The following is a 19,816-nucleotide window of genomic DNA, read 5'->3' as shown; positions in this document are numbered from 1 at the left end:
TAATTGCAGAAGTCAGTCTTAATCTCTCCCAGCCAGTTTGCATCTCATCTCAGTTCCTCTCATCCTTGGGGAGCAGGCAGTTTTTCAGTGCTTTGAGAAAGAACGGAGAGTACAGCAGAATCTCTTCAGGTCTGAACAGAAAACATTCAGCTTTTCTTTCTTGGGGTGTGCATAGTGGCCACACTCACTTCATCTTAATGAGGTACTTTGCAACGTGGAAGCAATGCAAAATAAATCTGGCAGTAGTTCCAGGATTACAGCAGATTATGTGAAGTTCTAGCTCCCTGAAGAAAGCTCTGATGCTGGGAAAGGTGGAAGGAAAGAGAAGAAAAGAACGACCAGCAGCAAGGTGGAGGGACTCAACTGTAGTAGCAATGAGTGCACCATTGGAAGAGCTGAAGGACCAGGTTAGGGACAGATCGTCATGGAGAGAATCTATGTGGTCACTGGGAGTCAACAACTTGATGGCACGTAATGATCAATCAGTTCCAGGAACTGAAATAGTTGGAACAAACTTCTGTGCATGTGTGGTGCATGTGCAGAAGCCTCATCCAACTACTGAAAATGCCAGATAAGTCCTTAAAGCAACACAAAGTGGAACAACATGGCCTTTTCCTGCTTTGTCTCACTATGGGGGGTGGGGAGGTGTTGCTTCTAAGGAGTGTTTTGTGTGAACCTTCATCAAACAAAGCATGCCTTCAAAGTTTGGAGACAGCCGGGGAGAGAGAGATATTTGTTAAATTTGTTAAAAGAATTAATGATCTACGACTGGCCAAAATAAAAACATTTCTGCTGTATGGGAAGAAAAAAAAAGTCATTTTGTCAGCAATACTAGTATGTGCATAATTCAGACTCATGTCTTATACAGTTCTTTGTGCATTTCAAGGCATAGGCAGTGAGGGAGTTTGTTCAAGGTATTCAGCAGATTATCTCCAGTTCAACTTGGAAGTAGCTGTAGTTGCAGTGCCTTTCATGAAAATCAGGCATAATTAAAAGAGATGATGGGTCTGATCATCTTATTGGCTTCCCAAATTAGATTAAAAGCTTGACTTTATGCAGACTACAGTGCTGTAAGTCTTCATTGATTTGGCTGATATATGGATTTTTATTTAGAAAATAAAATGGTGGTGACTTGGTAAGTAAATTAACAGGTAATCCGATTGAGAAAGTTCCCTGTGAGACAAGATGCCCATCTGGCTTTAAGTATTACATTTATGAAAGACCAAGTCAGCATTACTCAAACAAGACTACTGCAAAGTAAGGAGGATCTCATAGAATCAGAGTGAAAGCACGTTGAAAGCATTGGCTCAGGTTAGCCAAGCTGTGAATAAGGCTTTTACATTCAGTCAATGGTTTCATCCATTGGTTTCCTCAGCTTTCCTCAGCTTTCCTGAGTGTAAAGGAGGAGGAAAATGAAGGATTGAGATGTCGAGGGCATTTTTCAGATGATGTTGATTGTCTCCCTTGCACTTTTCCTGTCCGATGGGAATATAAAACCCATACTGGCCCACTATTAAAAAACGGCTGATTAAACAGGGAGCATCTCCGTTGGCTGTACCAAGCTGAAGATGGTCCCATCTCTGCTGCTGAATCCATCTTCCTTGCTGGGTATTGCAGAGGCCAGGTCTACACATTATGACCTTGAGAGATAAGTTGTCATACCAGTTCATTGTCTGAGTGACAGAAATTTCTTACTCATGCTGTGGTAGATGTTGCCAAGGACACCTCACTGGCAGAAAACAGATATCTGTGTTGGCCAAATTATTTGTTTGGCTTTCCAGAAGGCTGCTTAGGAAGATCAACTCATAATTTATCAGGAAACTTAAGTTATGCTCTTGTTTGCTGAGCAACACTGATTTGCATGTTCTTATTGTTCTAGCTCTGTTGAATCCAGATGCTCTCATAAATCTCCATGAAAAGCAGGCACTCCAAAGGCAGTAGCAGGAAGCAGAAATGCCAGAACTGATTTGTCTTTGGCCCTCAGGGTCACCCTTTTGAACATTTGATGCCAGTTCAGCTCCAGCTTTATCTCCTGTCTTTTTACTAAGAACAGATCCTTTTCCTAAAATCAAAGAGCTGGTGAGGGGGGGGGGGTTAATACATGCTTCTGATCCTAAAGACATTGATCAGAACCTTCTGTTAAAACTCTTTCTTCAAGTGGTTCAGTGCCTGAGAGATTTTTATTTCTCCATACGCTTCAGATGCCTCCTTTCCTTTGGTACTGAATGCTTCCTTTCCATTACCAACATCAAAAAATGTTCCTGGCTGAGGCAAGCTGTTTTGGCAATCAGCTCTTCAATGGGTCTTGCTTATATTTGACCACCAGGTTTTCATTATATTCCTTCAGCCATTAAAGTGATCCACTGATTCAGTCTTAAAATCACATAGGAGCAGGTAATGCCTGCTGCCTCCACTATAATCTCTCCAAAAGTATTCTGTAGTTCAGCTTATTGAACAAGATTTGGCCGTATGCATATAGCTATTAATGGGCTGCCCAAAGAATAAGCTTGGATATTATATGTTAATGCCACTGGAGTTGCCCACAAATTCAGGTGAACAGAAGAAGGGGAGGAAGATGGTCTAGTGAGAACATAAGTTCTTCTCCCCATAGCATCCCATTTCTGATTAAGGTTGCTTCTTGCAGAGTCCTTTTTCTCTCTATGATAGTTATATTCCCAGTTTCAAACTCTTCTTCCTCATCTAACTGCTACAGAGAAGGAACATGAAAATGCAGATGCACATTGCAATATGATAAAGGGATGTTTGATAACAGCATAAAGTGACTTAGGCATTTTTCAGTAGATAATTTTTTTTAAAAATGTTAGTGTACCTCGTCAATCTTCTCCCTTTTCTGGGTCTGATAAAGGGGCACTAACATTACATCTATCCATTCAGAAAAGCATAGGATAGCAGTCTGACTCTCTTAAACTCCCATTTAGTGCTGCTTTTCTGGGAAAGAAATGGTGGTTATCCCCAAAGTCATATGGCATGCCCATTACTGTTTACTTTGGCCCTGTCCCTACTCATACTTGCCCCTGGCAACTGCAGCCTCTCCTCTTGGTCATGCTGTCCTGTTTTCATCTCATTTCCAGCCCATGACTGAGACAGGCTTAAGTTGCCATGAGGTGTGTTGGCTTTGAAGTGGTATTCTCCCCCCTTAACTGACCTCGTCTCACCATAGCTTCAAGATGTGTAAAACTGGTAATATTTTGCCATTGTTACCTTGGAAATGAAGTCAAGTGACTTGTGGGTATGATCAGAAGTGCATTTGGGGAGTGTTGGAAGATGCAGACACTCTCCATTTTCTCCGGTCACTAGTCAGCCACCCATGCTTCTATTTCTTTTCCAGTGTTTGCCCACTCCATTAACTCTCGGTTTCCTGAGATCCTTTCAGATCCCTCATCTCTCCTCAGCACAGTTTTGCCATGAAATTCTCTCCAGGCTTCTAATAAGAGAAAAAAAAGGAGAGCAGAATTTTATTTGGGGGGAAAGGGGCATGTTTGCAGTATTCTATAATGGTATTAGTGGGTATCTTTTATCTTTAAGAAAATCCCCCTGCTTTTCCTCATTGCAGTATCCAGAAAATGATGAGAGATTCTACTGAACAGGGTCTTTCTTGCTTCTTTGTCACTTGCCCTATATATGTCAGTTCCAATCACTGCCCCACTCCCCTAAAGTGGGGAGACTGATTGCCCAGCCGCTAGTCATTTTCAATTCCCTTACTCTATAGGACTTACTTAGCTGGAGTTTGTTGGAAAAGGAATCAAAATAAAATTGCCAATTCATTATGGCTTTAGACAATTTAGGATATAATCTTGAAAACTATGTCTAATTTTGGTCATTGAGCATCAAAAAATTGAGCTGGAAACAATACAGAAAAACAAAACTACAATGAATAAGGAGCTTTTTATTTGGAGATATTTTATTTATTTATTTATCAAGTTTATATTGTATGCTACCCAGAAGCGATTCTGGGTAGCATACAACAAAGATATAAAACAATAAAATGTCAAAAAAAACCCCAATCATTATTAAAAGGTTTAAAAAGTATATGGCACATAAGAGATTAGATTAGTGAGGGAGCTGCCTCAAGATCTCACCAGTCCCCTGAGATCCCTATGCTTCATGACAAAGTGAGGTCTTGAGGGACTTTCAGAAGGTAAGTAGGGATGGAGCTGACCTCACTTTGGGGCGGGGGGAAAATGTTCCCTAAGGCAGCCGCCATATTTTGCGTAGAAAAAAATAATATTTTTGAAATGGTACAGTATGTTGAGTGAGTGGATTGGAAGAAAAATTTCCCTCCTTTCTTTTATAATTGGGTCATCCAATATAACCTGCCCTTGCATTAAAATCATTGGAGGAGACCTTTCTCTCTGTTCCTTCTATGACATAAATATTTTTATGAGCTACAAAAGGTATCCCGCCTTCAGAATGACTTTCATGGGACACTTTCTCTTCAATGCCAGGCTCAAATCTAATTTTCTAATTTTCACAGGCATTTAAAAATAGTTCTTAAATATTTCAGTTTAACTGTATGTTTAATGTTGGTTGGATGCATGTTAAGTGTCCCAGTATGTTTAAAAGCTGTATTTGATTTTTAGTGAGCCAGAGCTCTGATGTGTCTCTGTATGAAGAGAGGGCACCTACTTTATTAACATAGGCTGGATGGCAGAGGTCAGCATGGTTGGACAAATATCCAGGGGCTCACAAGGTCAGATGGGCCCAACCCTGGCTGCAGATTTCCACCTCCAGTGGTGTTTTCAAAAGGGAGCTAAGTTCACGTGGCACTCTGTATTGTAAAGTGTTTTTCTCCTATTGGCCATATTGCCAGGGAAGTCAGAAGAGTAGTAGAGTGCCTGGACAAATTTCACTTGGTGCTCTTAATATACTTCCTGTAATCCAGAGACACTGTGATTATATGTTTTTAATGAAGAGGTCTGCATTATGATACGGGCTGTGCGGATGTGGAGTTTTTGATGCCAGAGTGACACTTGAGAGCTTGACATCTATTAATTTCAACAGAAGATAAGTGCCTAGGAGCAATTTTGCTTTTGAAAAATCTACTTCTTGGAAACTGAGATCTCATCAGCCTGGCTGTCACTCACTTTTGAAGGCAGGGAATTATGGAAAGTAGGGTGACACAAAGGCCAGCATGAACTAGCCTGCTAACTCAAGTAGGTGTAGTTACGTTGCATCACTTTCATCTTGAAACGAGTCCAGCTTAAGTACTGTAAGTATAATACATAATTCAGAAGGATTTAGAACATCTAGATAAATAAATATTTTTCCACATAGTTTTTGTCGTCTCCACACGGTGATATCCAGGTGAGTTTTGCTGAAAATATAATTTACTAAATGGATATAGACCACTTAGAAATTCTGGACCCTTCAGCATGTTCACTGTATGTTTCTGCGCAATAGGCAATAATTGCAGGAAGATATAAAATCTTTGCTGCTGGCTTGTCCCAAATTCATCATAGACGAGTAAAGTAAATGAATAATTGAGGTCACTGGAGATACTATAGTATTTAGAACACAGGATATACCTGTAAAGGATAGTTTGAAGGAGTCAAAGATTATCTTACAAAGAAAATAGAAAGACAAAGGCTAACACAATCATTTTCAGATATTTAAAAAGACAGCATTAAATAAAAATAGTTGTCACCATTCTGAATTTGACCATTGCTGTACAGTATAACATGTGTCAAGTCATTTAAAGGTAAGGAAATATGTGTTGTCTATAAAGCAGTTGCATTTTATGGAAGACTAACTTTCCAGGGTTTAGTATTAATTCAATAATGCAAAAACATGGCAGTTGTTTGTTACTGGAAATAGCTACAATCCAGGACAGAGTTGGTTGGGTACACTGCAATTAATTTTACTGTTTTCAACAGGCTTCCGAGACACCCTAATTTGTACTGTATTGCTTCTAACGTACGTAAAGTTCAGGAAACCTTGGAAGCATCTTTGAGTGTTTGGATAATACAGTTACCCAGGAAAACTGAGGAATTTTCACTCCTTTCTGGTGTCTTTTTAAATATCCTGCAAAATCTTTGTGTCATATCAGTGTATGATACACAGTGGCAGTTTAAATTGAAATGTTCCTTACACATGAAAAATGAGCTTGCAAAAGGAGAAACTGCGCTAGAACTTCTCCCCCTGATATTGTTGTGGTTCTTTTTGGTTTGATTTGGAATTTGGTGTATATGTGTTTAGAGGAGCATTCAGTCTCATGATCCCCTATCATCTAGAGTCTGTAAAGGTGCCGTTCAAACACAAGACCCTAAAAATGACTTGACTGACAATGATTGTTTATGTTCAAAGGATTTGCCTTTGTCCAAGATCTGAGTTATTTGTATATTTTACTTGTGTTTTGTGAACTGCCCTGGAAATTCTGTTGAAGTTGGTCAAAGATGCTTTAATTTGGATTCCTACACTGAGCAGGTGGTTAGATACAGTGACCCTTCCAGCTATTCTAATATACATATTTAAAGAAAATAAATAAACTGTATGAAACGTGAATTTCCTAGTTTTCTGTGAGAAAGCTGCTCTGCAATTCCTGGTGACCTAATTAAATCAGCCACCAGCAATTCCATGATGTTTGAGCCATAATATTAAATTAGAAATATTGTGAGTTGCCCAGGTCTTTAGATTCCATTATGCAATAAGAAAGTAAGATTACAACTGGAATTTTGCACAAAGTGAGAACTTGGTTTGTTTTGAGTTCAAAGCAAAGCAGCCTACATAGAATGTTCCACTGGAATCTTCAGTTTGGTTGTGTTTTGATGGAATAAAAAACAGAACATGGTGAATATTCTCTCATGTAACAGAACATGAAATGTTCCAAGTGCTCTGTCCAATGGGAGGAAAGCTATGGCAAACCTAGATAGCATATTAAAAAGCAGAGACGTCACCTTGCCGACAAAGATCCGCATAGTCAAAGCTATGGTTTTTCTAGTAGTAATGTATGGCTGTGAGAGCTGGACCATAAAGAAGGCTGAGTGCCGAAGAATTGATGCCTTTGAACTGTGGTGCTGGAGAAGACTCTTGAGAGTCCCCTGGACTGCTAGGAGGTCAAACCAGTCAATCTTAAAGGAAATCAACCCTGACTGCTCATTGGAAGGATTAATAATGAAGCTCAAGCTCAGATACTTTGGCCACCTAATGCAAAGAGAGGACTCTTTGGAAAAGACCCTGATGCTGGGAAAGATTGAAGGCAAAAGGAGAAGGGGATGGCAGAGGATGAGATGGTTAGATAGCATCACTGAAGCAATGACCATGAAACTGAGCAAACTCAGGGAGGCAGTGAAGGACAGGAAGGCCTGACGCAATATGGTTCATGGGGTCACGAAGAGTTGGACACGACTTAACGACTGAACAACAACAACAAAGCTCTGTCCAAAGAAAATAATGAGAATTCAGTATGAGTTAGCTTGCATATGCTCTCTCTCTCTTCTTTCATCTCAAGGCCATAATAGTAAGAGTAGTAGATCATGCTGATTACTACTGACCAGCCAACTTGCAGAAGGACTGGTGAAAGAGAGTTGATTAAAAGAAATTGAAAAAAATATTTTGGGTAGCCAATAGAACAGAGAACTGTGTTCTTATTCAGAAGTGCTGCATTGAATATATAGGACAATCTTCTCATCAATATTCTTCAATTAGCTAATAATTAACACCTCCCAGATACACTAACATATATGTTGCTATGATAGGGGATTTCTTTAAATGTTTTCAAAAATTATATTTTGTAAGCTGCAAAATGGGAGCTGGTGTCGCATGAATAGCATTCATTAACATTACAGCAACAAAACGAAAGAAACATCTACCATCCACTGCTACTACTACTCTGCTAATAATACCAACATTTAAATAAATGTATTACCAGCTTATCAGTAAAACAGCACAGGGCCAGGATACTTGTAGGACCATCTATTCTGATTATTTCTGCCCATCCTGCAAGTTCTGACAGGTTTGGCATGCTCCAGGTCCCACCACTTGGGCAATGTCATCTGGCAGGCGTTAAGAGACATGCCTTCTCTGTTCCTGCTCCTGCCTTTGTAATAGCATCCTCCTTGAAATCCAGCTGGCCCTGACCCTGTCTTTTTTTTTTTTTTGAAAGGTACCAAAGACCTGTTTTTTTCCTCAGTGTTGGGCTTGGGAGTGGAATGACTATTGGATGAGGGTTTTTTTCCTGGCACTTTATATATATATTATACAGTATGTTTCTGGCTTGATTTATGTTTTTATGTCTTTTATTATATGTTTTAATTAAATGTATTATAGTTTATTAATTATGTACATTGCCCTGAATTGTGTGGTGAGTGGCGGCTATATACATTGATTACATAAATAAATAAAACACTCTTTCTATATAAAGTAGCAACAAAATAAACACAAATAGCATTTTCAGTTTCTTAAACAGATCCTGAGATCAACATTAGCACGACACAGGAGGATACTGCGTTCATACACAATAACTGTTAGGGTTCCCTCAACAGCAAAGTAAAAATTTCAAGACTAGATGTCCAAGGAGCTCAGATAAGTAGGTTTATTGTAGAAAAGCTACATTATGAAAGAATTCCAGTGACTGCTATGTGGGTTCTATTTATAGTGTAAAACGATGTTCTTTTTCTCCTGCCTGTGGAGGAAGTTATTCTCTTCCATTAATTTTGTTTTAGGGTTTGCATTGTTACCAGACTGTTTGCATTTGATAATGTAAGAGCTTGCTCTCACTCCAAAACATCAGCAAACCAACATAGATTTCTTTTTCTCTCCCCACTCTAACCATTATTTTAAAACTAAAATCCCCAAATAGCCCACTTTTATTAATATGGCATTGGGGTAAGAAGGTTGAGGATCTGCCTCAGAGAAAAGCAGCCAAATGTATAAATAAGCTAATCATTACTCTAATTTCTGCCTACTGAGGAGGTGGGAGAGTTTTCGGAGAAAACAATGGTAGACTTACACATAACACACACATTCCTAACATCCAGGATGTTACTTGAGGGTCTTTTCCCACAACTGAGTTGAAATGCAGTCCACCCATCCTTGAGTTGACCGAAAATGATACCAGAGTCAAATTTGCAGACCTCATTACTGATCCTTATCCTGCTTCACCTAAGTCACTGTATTTCCTGACTTCCCTTCAAAATAATGGGTAGCAAAGCCTAATAGATTTTGTGTGTCTTGATGCTAACCTTGGAAACAGAATAAGGGGGAAAGTACTTTTTGGGGTTTTTTTTTGGTTTTTTAGTACTGGTATAGCTATGGGCATCTTAAGCTTGTCATACTCAAGGTCTGGGAACAAGATGGAAGTAATGTCATGTGGGCTTGGAAGAAAAAAATGTGGCTAGGGCATGTTTCTGCTCTGGTTAGGTAGGTAAAAATGGGGAAAGGCCTTGAGAGACCAATTTTTTCTTTCAACTCAAATTAGTCACCTTTGCTCTCGCCATCTGTTACCGTGTTGGAATCATTTTGCTTAGATCCCCAACAGCAGCTTCATCTTACTATCTGTAGTTGAGGATTAATTTTTGCAAATATAAAGAGGAGGAGGAAGCAGGAGCAGAACCATCAACTAAATTGTCTGCTAGTCCTGATTGCAAAGTATTTACTGCTTATTACAGTGGACAGGAAAGTGGGGGGGGGGCGTGGAGGGCACGGGGGGGGGACAGGAAAAAATACCTCTTTCCCCAAGGTGTAATGTTAGCATAGTGGGTGGGAAGGTGGTGATCATGAGTGTCTAGCTTATGACTTAAAAACAGATCAGCAAATAGAAGACAAAGTAAATATGAATGTACACACACAACCACACACACAGAGACTGATAATGTCATGATTACAGAGTCTATTTTCCCTGCCAATTATAGCACTTTAACCTGTCTTAATTATGTCAATCTTTTGTCTTAAGCTTTTCAAGTGTCTTGATCAGGAGGTTTTTGTGTCTGTGGTTGTTCATGAAATAGACAGCCACCTTACTTCTCTGTCTCAGCCAGGGTAATGTCCTATCCTTCTATCCATCCAGTGGATGTCTCTCTTCTTGAGACTAGTCTTCCTAACGGTGGTTTGTATATAGTTTAGTATAGATGTGCAACTCATTTGATTGAAGGAGTTGCAGAAAGAAGAGTTATATTCATGCCCCACATGCTCTGAGGTACTTTTTTGGTTTCAAATCTGACGGGCTGCACAGCTCCCATATTATTTTCTTTGGCTTAATCCTCAGGTACAGAGCTATCTTTTTTCAGACATTGTCTCTCTGATCGGTGCGTTCTAAATAGCTACCTGATGTTTTCTGTCTAGTATTTTCTAAAAATAAGCTCTGTTGCTTTTCCACAGTCCACTCACATGCATATTTACATGGGATAGGCAATCTGTGGCCCCTCAGATGTTGTTGCACTACAACTCCCATCATTTCTTACTGTTGGCAGTGTTTCTTAGGGATACTTGGAGTGAGTTCAGCAGCATCTGCAGTGCTACAGGTTGCCTTTCTGCCTTACCAATATAACCTGTTGTACACGTTGGGGCATTTTCCTGAGGGAATATGCATGGGATTCGGTCTTTGACGTATAGTCCATAATCAATATTCTACAAATATATCAACTGCCTTAGGCCTATGCACATGTTCAGACTTCCTTTGTAGAAGATTGATAGCATATCTTTTTAAAGATTTGCATATGAGAAACAGATGTTTACCAGATGAAGTTTTCCCAATGTGTAAATCCCATGAAAATATGCTTGTGATTCAGCAAAAGTGTAAACAACCTTGCGGGATTGGGAGGAATAAGCAAGAAGGCTTTGTAGCAGCCTTGTCCTCAAACAAGAAGTCAGTAAAGCTGTTTTGCATCGTATCAGTCCTGCTCATACATTGGTAGGTTGGGAGGAATTGTGCTTGCTTTTTTTAATGGTTATATTATTGTCTGTTACCTCTTCTGCATAATAATTTCATTAATTGGTAGACCAGTGCCAATAAAGGTTTGAATTGAATTGAATTGAATTGGTAGACCACTTTTTAGCAGAAAACTTTCAATGTGGCATTGAGAGAATACTGAATATTATGTTAGGGTTAGAGATAGATAAAAACAAAAGCAAATGTAAGTAAATGATACACAAGAAAAACTAAAACTTTCAGAGACACTAAACTTTTTTTGTTGTTGTTACAAGTATTTTTGTACTGCCAAGATCAAAAGATACCTGGCAGCTTAATATAGACTGAGATATTGGGTGTGTGGATGCAAATCAACATGATTCTCCTTTTTAGAAATAAATAATATCTTTTGAAATGAGATGGTCTTAAAAATCTGCAAAAGGTTAAGAGCCAAGACAAAGCTCCTAAATGAAGAAATGCCCAAATCTGGATGCTATCATTAAGAAATGAATAATCAGGTGGCGTAGGATACAAAACTAATTTTTCTGAGAGATGTTAATGAGTGAACAGATTCCTGTGGAAACAGTTTGTTCTTCTAATAGTCTGAACGCAGATCATTTTTGGAGGGTGCCCAATGCTTTCTTTAAAATGCATACTTCCTTCAGCTGACATTTAATGTTAACTTTGCTCCTAATGTCATAGCAGTGTGGAACAGGACAGGACACAAGTGACCTCTTTTCCTGCATCATGCTGAAATTATGAACCATGTACCTTGTTGCTGTTCATGGTTGAATTTCTCATTAGCTAGAGCTAATAACCATACATTCCCATATCTCTTGCAAATTCTAATTAGGATTAATCTTCTTCAGCAGATGGCAAGAGTTATTTGAGGTTGCAGAGCAGTGCAAGAAGAGGAGGACAGCATGCCCGGCTGATAAGTCCCACTGTCTTCTCGCCCAGGAGTGCTGTGTGCCTGATGTTTTGGTACCAGCTCTCTGGAGGGAGTGGGACTATGCTGCAGGTGCGGCGGGAGGCAGCGCATGAGAACAAACCACTGTGGATCATCAGGGAAGACCAAGGGGATGAGTGGAGAGAAGGCCGGATCCTTCTGCCTAGTTATGACACAGAATATCAGGTGAGCTTGTTAAGGTGTGGATTGAGATTTAGATGGAGTGAGGCCACACTCATCTCCAAGATTTCAAGAGACCGCGTTTAATTTATCATTAAAAAACATTGTTCAAAAGGGCTTTTCCTCTTTCATTGTGTTCTCCATGTTGCTATAGTAACTGAACAACAGTGTATTTGCTGCTTGGATTTTGCTTGTTTTATATGTAGCTTAGCTCTCTGTTCATTTTGTTGCTGTTTATATTCTTAAAGTCTCTCCTTTGCTAGATATGGGCTGCAAAAATCCAGATCACCATCAGAAGGCAACAAAGAGTTCGGGTTTTTGTATGTCTTTGCTGCCTTTTACGGTCATCGGGATGTTTGCAACCCGCATTGCAAACTGCCCAAAGGTAGTTCTATCCTTTCTAAGTGTTTTTTCCTCTCCTGGCTTCTCTTGGATGATGATCATGCAGTTTGTCAAGCAAACATGTAAGAAATAAGCGTGAGCACATCTTGGAGGCAAGCAGAGAACTTAAGAGAACTAATTGCCTAGATTGTTGTTGCTATTATTATTTAAGAGCCTGAAGTCTACACTGGGGGAAAAAGGAAAGAAATTACATACCTACTTTTTGGGGAAGGGAGTGATTATGACATGAGCTCCAAAGTGGACCAAGTGTTTTCAGATACTTTAAGCAACAGAGGGCAGCTGTGTATAAATTCTGAATAGGCCAGGGATGTCCACAGAAAAGGGTCAAAAAAGTCAATATGGCAGCCAAAACATGTGATCAAGGCCCTGCTCTTTTTTGACATGCAGCATGAATTCATGGCCAATATCCTGGCTTTTTTGTCAGCCCCCTGCAGATGCCTCTGGAATAGATAGATAGATAGATAGATAGATAGATAGATAGATAGATAGATAGATAGATAGATAGAGGGGTGCCTTCAAGTAAGGTTCTGGTCCTTGGCAACTGCCTAGACAAGTCCCTGCAGTTTTTTGGCAAGGGTTTTTGGGGTTTGCCCTCATCTGCTTCCTAGGGCTGAGAGAGAGTGACTGGTCCAGGGTCACCCAGCTTTCTATCTTTCGTTTGCATTTTCTTGTACAAAAATTTAGCATGGGTTTCAAACCACTCACTCATAGTCAGTGAGAATACAGTACTTGATATGGTCCAGAGTCCAGGCAAGCAACTTGGGTTTTTTTTGGCTATTTGGAGTTCCAGCTTCTTTGCTAGGGTCCCTCTGGTGATGGGGAACATAGAGAACCACATTAGCTCTCCAAGTTCCCCATATTAGCCTTCAGCCTAATTTTCTGCATCTCTGGAAAAGAATAGCCAAGGCTAGGGAACAAGACCTCAAAGCAAGCTGCCCTGATTGATGTTTTAACCATGAGTCTTATTACTGCACAAACAGAATGGAAAATATGCGTAGATTTCATCTCATCACACTCCCAGTTCTGTGCTATTTTCTTGGAAGATTCAACAAGCTGGAGCTAAGAGTAGAACCAAGATGATGAACCACGGTGAAAACAAATTTATATTCTCTGGCTTTCGCCCACCTGGTATACATTTGAGGCTTATATTTGAGCTCTGTAATTCCCAATCAACAAGTGGAGTTTGTCTGTTTGTTTGTTCATTTGTTTTATGCCATTTATCCACTGCCTCAATCTTACTGAACTCTAGGCAGTTTGCAGATATTAAAGAATGAATGAATAAATAATACATTATATGAAATTGTTAAAACTACAGAAACAAGTATAGGACCAATATAGAACTAATGTATAGGTTTTTCCCAACCTCTGGAAGGCTGTGATTTTTTGCACTGGGCTGTGCCTTATCAGAGAAATAATGTAAAATTTAATTGCATGATGCACTAAGTTTCTGTAGGGTGTCAAGAGCTGGAGAAAGATGAGGAGAGCTGGAATGGATTAGCAGAAGCTGAAGAATGTTGAGCCCCTGGCTTGGTCAAATTGGGAGTGTATCTTAGGAATGGTGGGCAGCCAACATTTATTTCCCCCTCCAGGTAGCTGTTAAAGTGAAAAACCAGCAATTTTACTTTTTTGGAGTTGGTGATAATGAACACATTTCAAGGATTCTCTTGAACTACTACGTTTTTTGTCAGTTGGAAACTTCTAAGCACTAAGAGAATCTGATACATTTTAATCCCTTTCTTTGAAATATGCAAGAGCTGTTTGTGGATTTATTCTTCTGTCTATATTCACTCCTAGATTGTATTCGAGGGCACTATAAGCAATGGACATTCAGGAGAGATTGCCATCGATGGTGTCCGGATAGGCACTGATTCCTCTTTGGAGAACTGCATGGGTATGTAAGGATGTATCTCATCTGTAATAAGAAGCAAAAACTCATCTGCAAACAATAGGTTTGGCATGTTGAAGGGGAGGGGGGGAGCTCCTGTTTCTGATGTAACTCTTCTTGTCCCACATAACAAGTACTGACATATAAAGCGTATAAAGCCATCCATCTGGACCATAGCACCTCTGCTGGGATGGTATATACCTTTGTAGGTTTTTTTCCTACCTTATAGTTCACTTCACACAAAATAAGTGGTGTTTGAAGGCTGCTTGCAGTTGCATCTCTGTGCTGACTGTTGCACATGGCAAGCTGTTCATGCACATGCAAACTAGCCACTGATACTCACTTTTCATTGTTATAATAAATGCTACCTGGGGTATGTGTAGTGAGTATTTTACCTGAGGACAGATCCAATGCCAAGTGGTCTTCCTAGGGTGGCTATTTCATGAGAAGCAGCCTTCAGATTGTTCCTATGCCAAGCACCCAATACTAAAACCCACCATTTAATCCCAAAGCAAAGCAGGTGACCTTGGCTTTCAGTTGGGACACATGAGCACTGGCTGTGGCTCTGCTGAATGCCATCTCCATTTGCTTTCCCCCAGAGAAATTGCTCAGGCTTAGTTCACACAAACAGCTCTGGACTGAGCAAGGCAGGTAACAAGATAACTTGACTGAATGCTTCCTATGATGTGGACAGAAAGTCTTGCTCACATACAGCACACATATTAGAGATAAGGCTAGCCTGGAATGACTCCTCCCTAAAGACTTTCCTTTATGAAAATTTTCTGAATGACAGGAGGTTTTCATTTGTTTGCTTTCATGTAAGACTCCCACGATCCTCCCCAGGAGTTTAGAGTAGGCCAGAAACAGTCAGAAGGCCAGTTGTTGTACACAGGGGTGGTTGTGGGGTGATGGCCCCATGTAGCACACCCTGAATCTTTTTTCCCCCTCACCCCCTGTGCAACATGTACATGACTGTCCAGAAAGAGGCCAGCAAGGAGCAGTGGGGCAAAATTAATAGGAATGGGTTGCCCTCCAACAAATAACATTTTGGATCAATAGCTCTTATGTGCAAATTATTCTTCTGTAGTCGTGCCCAAGAGGTCGCACAGCAATCATCCATGCAGCAATCTTATCTTAGGGTTGTTAAGCAGACAGAACCCTGGCTGCATTAGAGCAAGTTTCACCCATTCATTTAGCTTACTCTCTCCTTCTGGAGAAAGTCAGGGAGAAAGAGTGCCTGGGGAAAGCCAGTACTGATGGTTTTCCCATCAGCACACTGAGAGATTAATGTGTGGCTCTGCAATGGCATGGACTGCTCATAATAATAATTAGATTGTTACCAAAGAAAAATATCCAAGAGCCAAAATTAGTCATCTGTTAGCACTGTATACTTAGAAGGGGCTGATCAGATCAATAGAACCCCTGATTAATAAGAAATAATCACCAGGAAAGTGTGGTGATATGAGAAATCACATTCACAAGCCAGAAAGTAAGTTTTTAATATTTTTAACTTCCACTAGACAACCTGTGACCCATTGGGTCATCATTTCAGAGATATTTCCTTATCTAAACAGAGAAACAGAATGACCAAGGGAAAAAAAGCAGTGGGAGTGTGAACAACTTGTGACTTGCTGCCGGTTTCCCCATTGACTTTGCTTGTGGGAAGCTGGCAGGGAGCGTCAGAAACAAACCAACCTTCCTTCCTTCCTTCCTTCCTTCCTTCCTTCCTTCCTTCCTTCCTTCCTTCCTTCCTTCCTTCCTTCCTTCCTTCCTTCCTTCCTTCCTTCCTTCCCCCCCTCCCTCTCCACATATAATATAGGCTTGTGCCACTTACCCTCCCCTCACAACCCTCTGGAGAATCCCAGTGAAGCCTCCTCTTCCTCCTCCTCCTCCTCAGCTGACCAGCAGAACTGCTTCCCACTTTGCTGGGGCGAGGTGGAACAAAAGAAGCAGTGGACCATGAGGAAAACTGCACCCCCACTCCCCATTCTGGCATGTCCCCAAGGGCCCCCTCCCTTGAGGAAGAGAGCTTACCTGTCAACCTCCAGCACCCCCAGCCAGCCCTGCCTCACCAGCAGGCATCCAAGTCATTTCCTCATCCTTGCCTCAAGGCCCACAAGCTGTTAAGAGATTTCAAATTTCCAAAGCAGCCAATTGCCATTTGCCCGTCGGGCCTTGCTGCCAGCTGATTGGGCACAGGGGACAGAGGGAGGTGGGAAAATGATCAGGGATACGGATGGAGGCAAAAGGGGTACGGACGTCATCACACAAATGCTGTAGCTCATGTACTTGCACCAGACATCAGTGCCCAAGTATGAATGACAGCATTTTTGGTAAGACTTTCCATGTGTGTTGTCGTTTTTGATATCTTTGTGGTTTATGCTATCAACCACTGAAATGAGGCAGAAGTAGAGCATCTGTAGGAGTGTCAGGTTCAATTTCTGACATCATCAGTTGAACAAAGGCTATCATATCTTGACTGCAGAATTCCAGCCAACCACTAGATGGCAGCAGTGTTTTTTGTGTTTCTTGGCTGCTGCCTAACTGTTGTCTGGAGTTATGCACCCCAGATTTGGTAGCTGTAGTTGAAGTCCTGTAGCTGCTGATGGGAAAGACACTGTCCTTGAGAGCATATCATAGCCTGTTAGATGATCTGTTACCCATGCAAAAGGAGCTAAAACATTTTAAAAGTCCAGAACGAGATAACATTCAGAAGTGGTCAGGAAGATACCTCCCTAATTCAGCCCCACTAGGTAGACCAGACCAAGAAATCAACTCCACAGGAAGGCTAAAGCTACTTTTATTGAGACTGGCTCTACAGAATCTTGCATGTCTGATTGTGCTATATCTCCTTCTTCAGTAAATTGGGGCTTCTTCCAAATGTTATCTGGTTCTGGACTTAAAAAATGCTTCAGCCCCTTTTGTCTAGGCAGTGGATCCTGCATATCTCCATCAAGGTCATCTTCATTACTTTCTACATCTGTAATAAGCAACGTCTATGTTCGTATCAGCTTCAGACTGACATCTGCTTTCATACTTTAAGTTAAGTATAAGTTAAGCATGTCCAAAGCATATGCCTTAAGACAGTTTTCCTCAATCTGGTGCCCTGTAGTTGTGTTGGATATCAATTCCCATACTTGCCACTTTGGCCTTTGGAAACTATAACTGAGACTTATGGGAGCTGAAATTCAACACAACTGGATGGCACTAGATTGGGGATGATCCTATATCTCTGTCAAAAAGACACAGCCATTCTAGATAGACAGACACCTTCAAGTCAGTGTTAACTCCTGGTGACTGCCTGGACAAGTCCCTGCAGGTTTCTTGGCAAGAATTCAGAAGTGGTTTGCCACTGCCTCCTTCTCAGAGCTGAGAGAGAGTGACTGGCCCAAGGTCGCCCAGCTGGCTTCATGCCTAAGGCAGGACTAGAACTCACAGTCTCCCGGTTTCTAGCCTGATGCCTTCCCCACTACACCACACTGGCTCTCAATTGTATGACTTAGGAATTAAGTATTGCAGTGCAAGTATTTGTTACCATTAATGGCTCAGGAATCTTCTACACATTTACAATTGGCATGTTTACAGTGATAAAAAATAAGCATGTCTTTGCCAGCATTTGGGAACCTGGTTCTGTAGAACCATTTACATGCTCAGATGTTTGCTACCCAGAGGATTAGCGTTGCACTGATGTTCCCATAGCTGTCTGATTTGTTGGGTAAAGTGGGGAGCTGCTTGAAGAGACTTTTTTTTGTTTTTATCTGCGCTCAGTCATTACTGACTCTGCAGTGACTGCTTGGACGAGTCCTTGCAGCTTTCAAGGCAAGTGTTTCGGAAGTGGTTTGCCAGAGCCTCCTTCCTAGAGCAGAGCCCAGCTGGCGCACGCAGGAGGCGGGGTTTCCGTTGCTTTGCGCCCTTTTCGGGGGAGCACAGTTTTCGCGTTTTACTGGCAACTGCTCCCGACTCCTTTCCAAGGCGCCGCCAGCATTTTTCCTCCCACTGGAGTGAGAGTACCCATTTATCTACTCACGTGAGTTTTTGACCTGTTGGGTTGACAGGAACTGGGGAGGAAACAGGAGCTCACCCTGTTTAACGTGAAGGCTGGACTCGAACCGCTGAAGCGTCAGCCATTTCTGGCCGGCAACTTCCAGCGAACCTTGTTAAAGATATAAAAGTAGCTGGGGAGATTTGAAATGGGGTCTTGGGGCTGAGAGAATGAGTATTTAATCTTTTTCCTTGCACCATTTTTAAATGTAAAGTGTCCCATCTAAAACTCCTGTTTGTCTTGGGTTTTTCTCTCATTGTATGATTTTAAAATCAGTATCTACTAAAAAAAACAGAGCTCATATGTTTGACTGATGGTTCTGTTGAATCAGTCAGTATGTGAAACAATATCTGTGAATTGCCACATGCATAATGACACACCCACACACAAACATACCCCACAGAACTATAGAAAGGAACTGACAAGCTTCTGTTTTAATATTGTAACCCAGAGAAATAATCAAATTCCTTTTCAACTTGAGAAAAGCATCTAATAGCTCACAATATTATTTTTCTTTTTGAGAGACCTGTCACTTTCTTTTTTAGGCTGGCTGAGTTTCATAGCATCCACTGAAACCACAGTTAAACCAAGGGACTCCATTTCCAAACGTAATGCAGAAGTCATCTAAAAATAATAAAAAATATTTTCCTTTTTCTTCAGTCAATCAATCAATCATTTTTCTTCAGGAAATAATCAATGAAACACATTGGTTGTTGCACGCACACACACATACACTCGTTGGTACTAACAAATTATTTCTGCTAAGTATCTATTTCTGTTTCAGTATTCAGAATTTCCTTCAGGCTGTGGAAACCTATGGGGGAGAAATAGAAAAGAGAATGGATGAGGCCGGGGAAGGCTTAGAGGGAGGAAATTGCAGTCCCCCCCCCCCCCGCCACTCTTAAACTTGTCAAAACTACTGTCTATATTCGTAAGATAAATTCAATCCATATAATCTGGATTTGGGGCCAAACATAATGTTATTTATTGTTGCAGATTTTTAAAAATTGTTTTTATTTGCTGTTTGCTACCCAGAATCACTACAGTGAGATGGGTGGCCATACAAGTTGACTGACTGACTGACTGACTGACTGACTGACTGACTGACTGACTGACTGATTGATTGATTGATTGAATGAATGATTAAAGTGGTAAAAAAACTGCACATAAATGGAGTTTGTGATATAACACTAAAATCGTGTTATTCCTGTGTTTGAGAGAAAAAAAGCAATGTCCCTAACTATCTCTAAGATACTAACTAGGATCCTGTTCAAAAACTTCCCAGACATTGCAGTACACAACAGATCGTACTTTAGAAAACACTTCCTGATACACAATATAAATCGCATCTTAAGTTTCTTTCTCAGGTGTTTTTTTCTCTTTTGTTAACTTTTTTTTACAGGAAGCTTTCCAATGTATGAAACTTCTTATCATATCCTGCCTTCCTACATCCAACTTAGTCTTAATCGATAACATTAATCATAGGTAGTTTCT

General features: G+C 40.6%; 1 protein-coding gene and 1 long non-coding RNA gene across 9 annotated transcripts in view; one reads left to right on the top strand and one right to left on the bottom strand.

Annotated features, from left to right (window-relative positions):
• NRP2 (neuropilin 2) overlaps positions 1-19,816 on the top strand; it is a 188,339-nt gene that overhangs the window by 120,604 nt on the left and 47,919 nt on the right. For 5 of the 8 annotated variants that reach the window (XM_088135629.1, XM_088135631.1, XM_088135635.1 and 2 more), the window contains exons 13-14: positions 11,734-11,999; positions 14,190-14,286. In XM_088135629.1, the coding sequence (XP_087991755.1) occupies positions 11,734-11,999; positions 14,190-14,286 (363 nt within the window). The remainder of the gene's footprint in view (positions 1-11,733; positions 12,000-14,189; positions 14,287-19,816) is intronic. The other 3 variants (XM_088135630.1, XM_088135632.1, XM_088135634.1) reach the window with 1 other exon arrangement.
• The window catches only part of LOC148216527 (uncharacterized), a 75,022-nt gene continuing 70,906 nt past the window's right edge, over positions 15,701-19,816 (bottom strand). The window contains exon 4 of the long non-coding RNA XR_015795180.1: positions 15,701-19,136. This is a non-coding gene — a long non-coding RNA (uncharacterized LOC148216527). The remainder of the gene's footprint in view (positions 19,137-19,816) is intronic.

Source organism: Python bivittatus, unplaced genomic scaffold (assembly GCF_059951505.1).
Source record: "Python bivittatus isolate LINGU-HERP-01145 unplaced genomic scaffold, Pbiv_v1 ctg000200_np1212, whole genome shotgun sequence".
In the NCBI taxonomy this organism is placed as follows: Eukaryota; Metazoa; Chordata; class Lepidosauria; order Squamata; family Pythonidae; genus Python; species Python bivittatus.
This window is presented reverse-complemented; position numbering and strand designations above follow the sequence as displayed.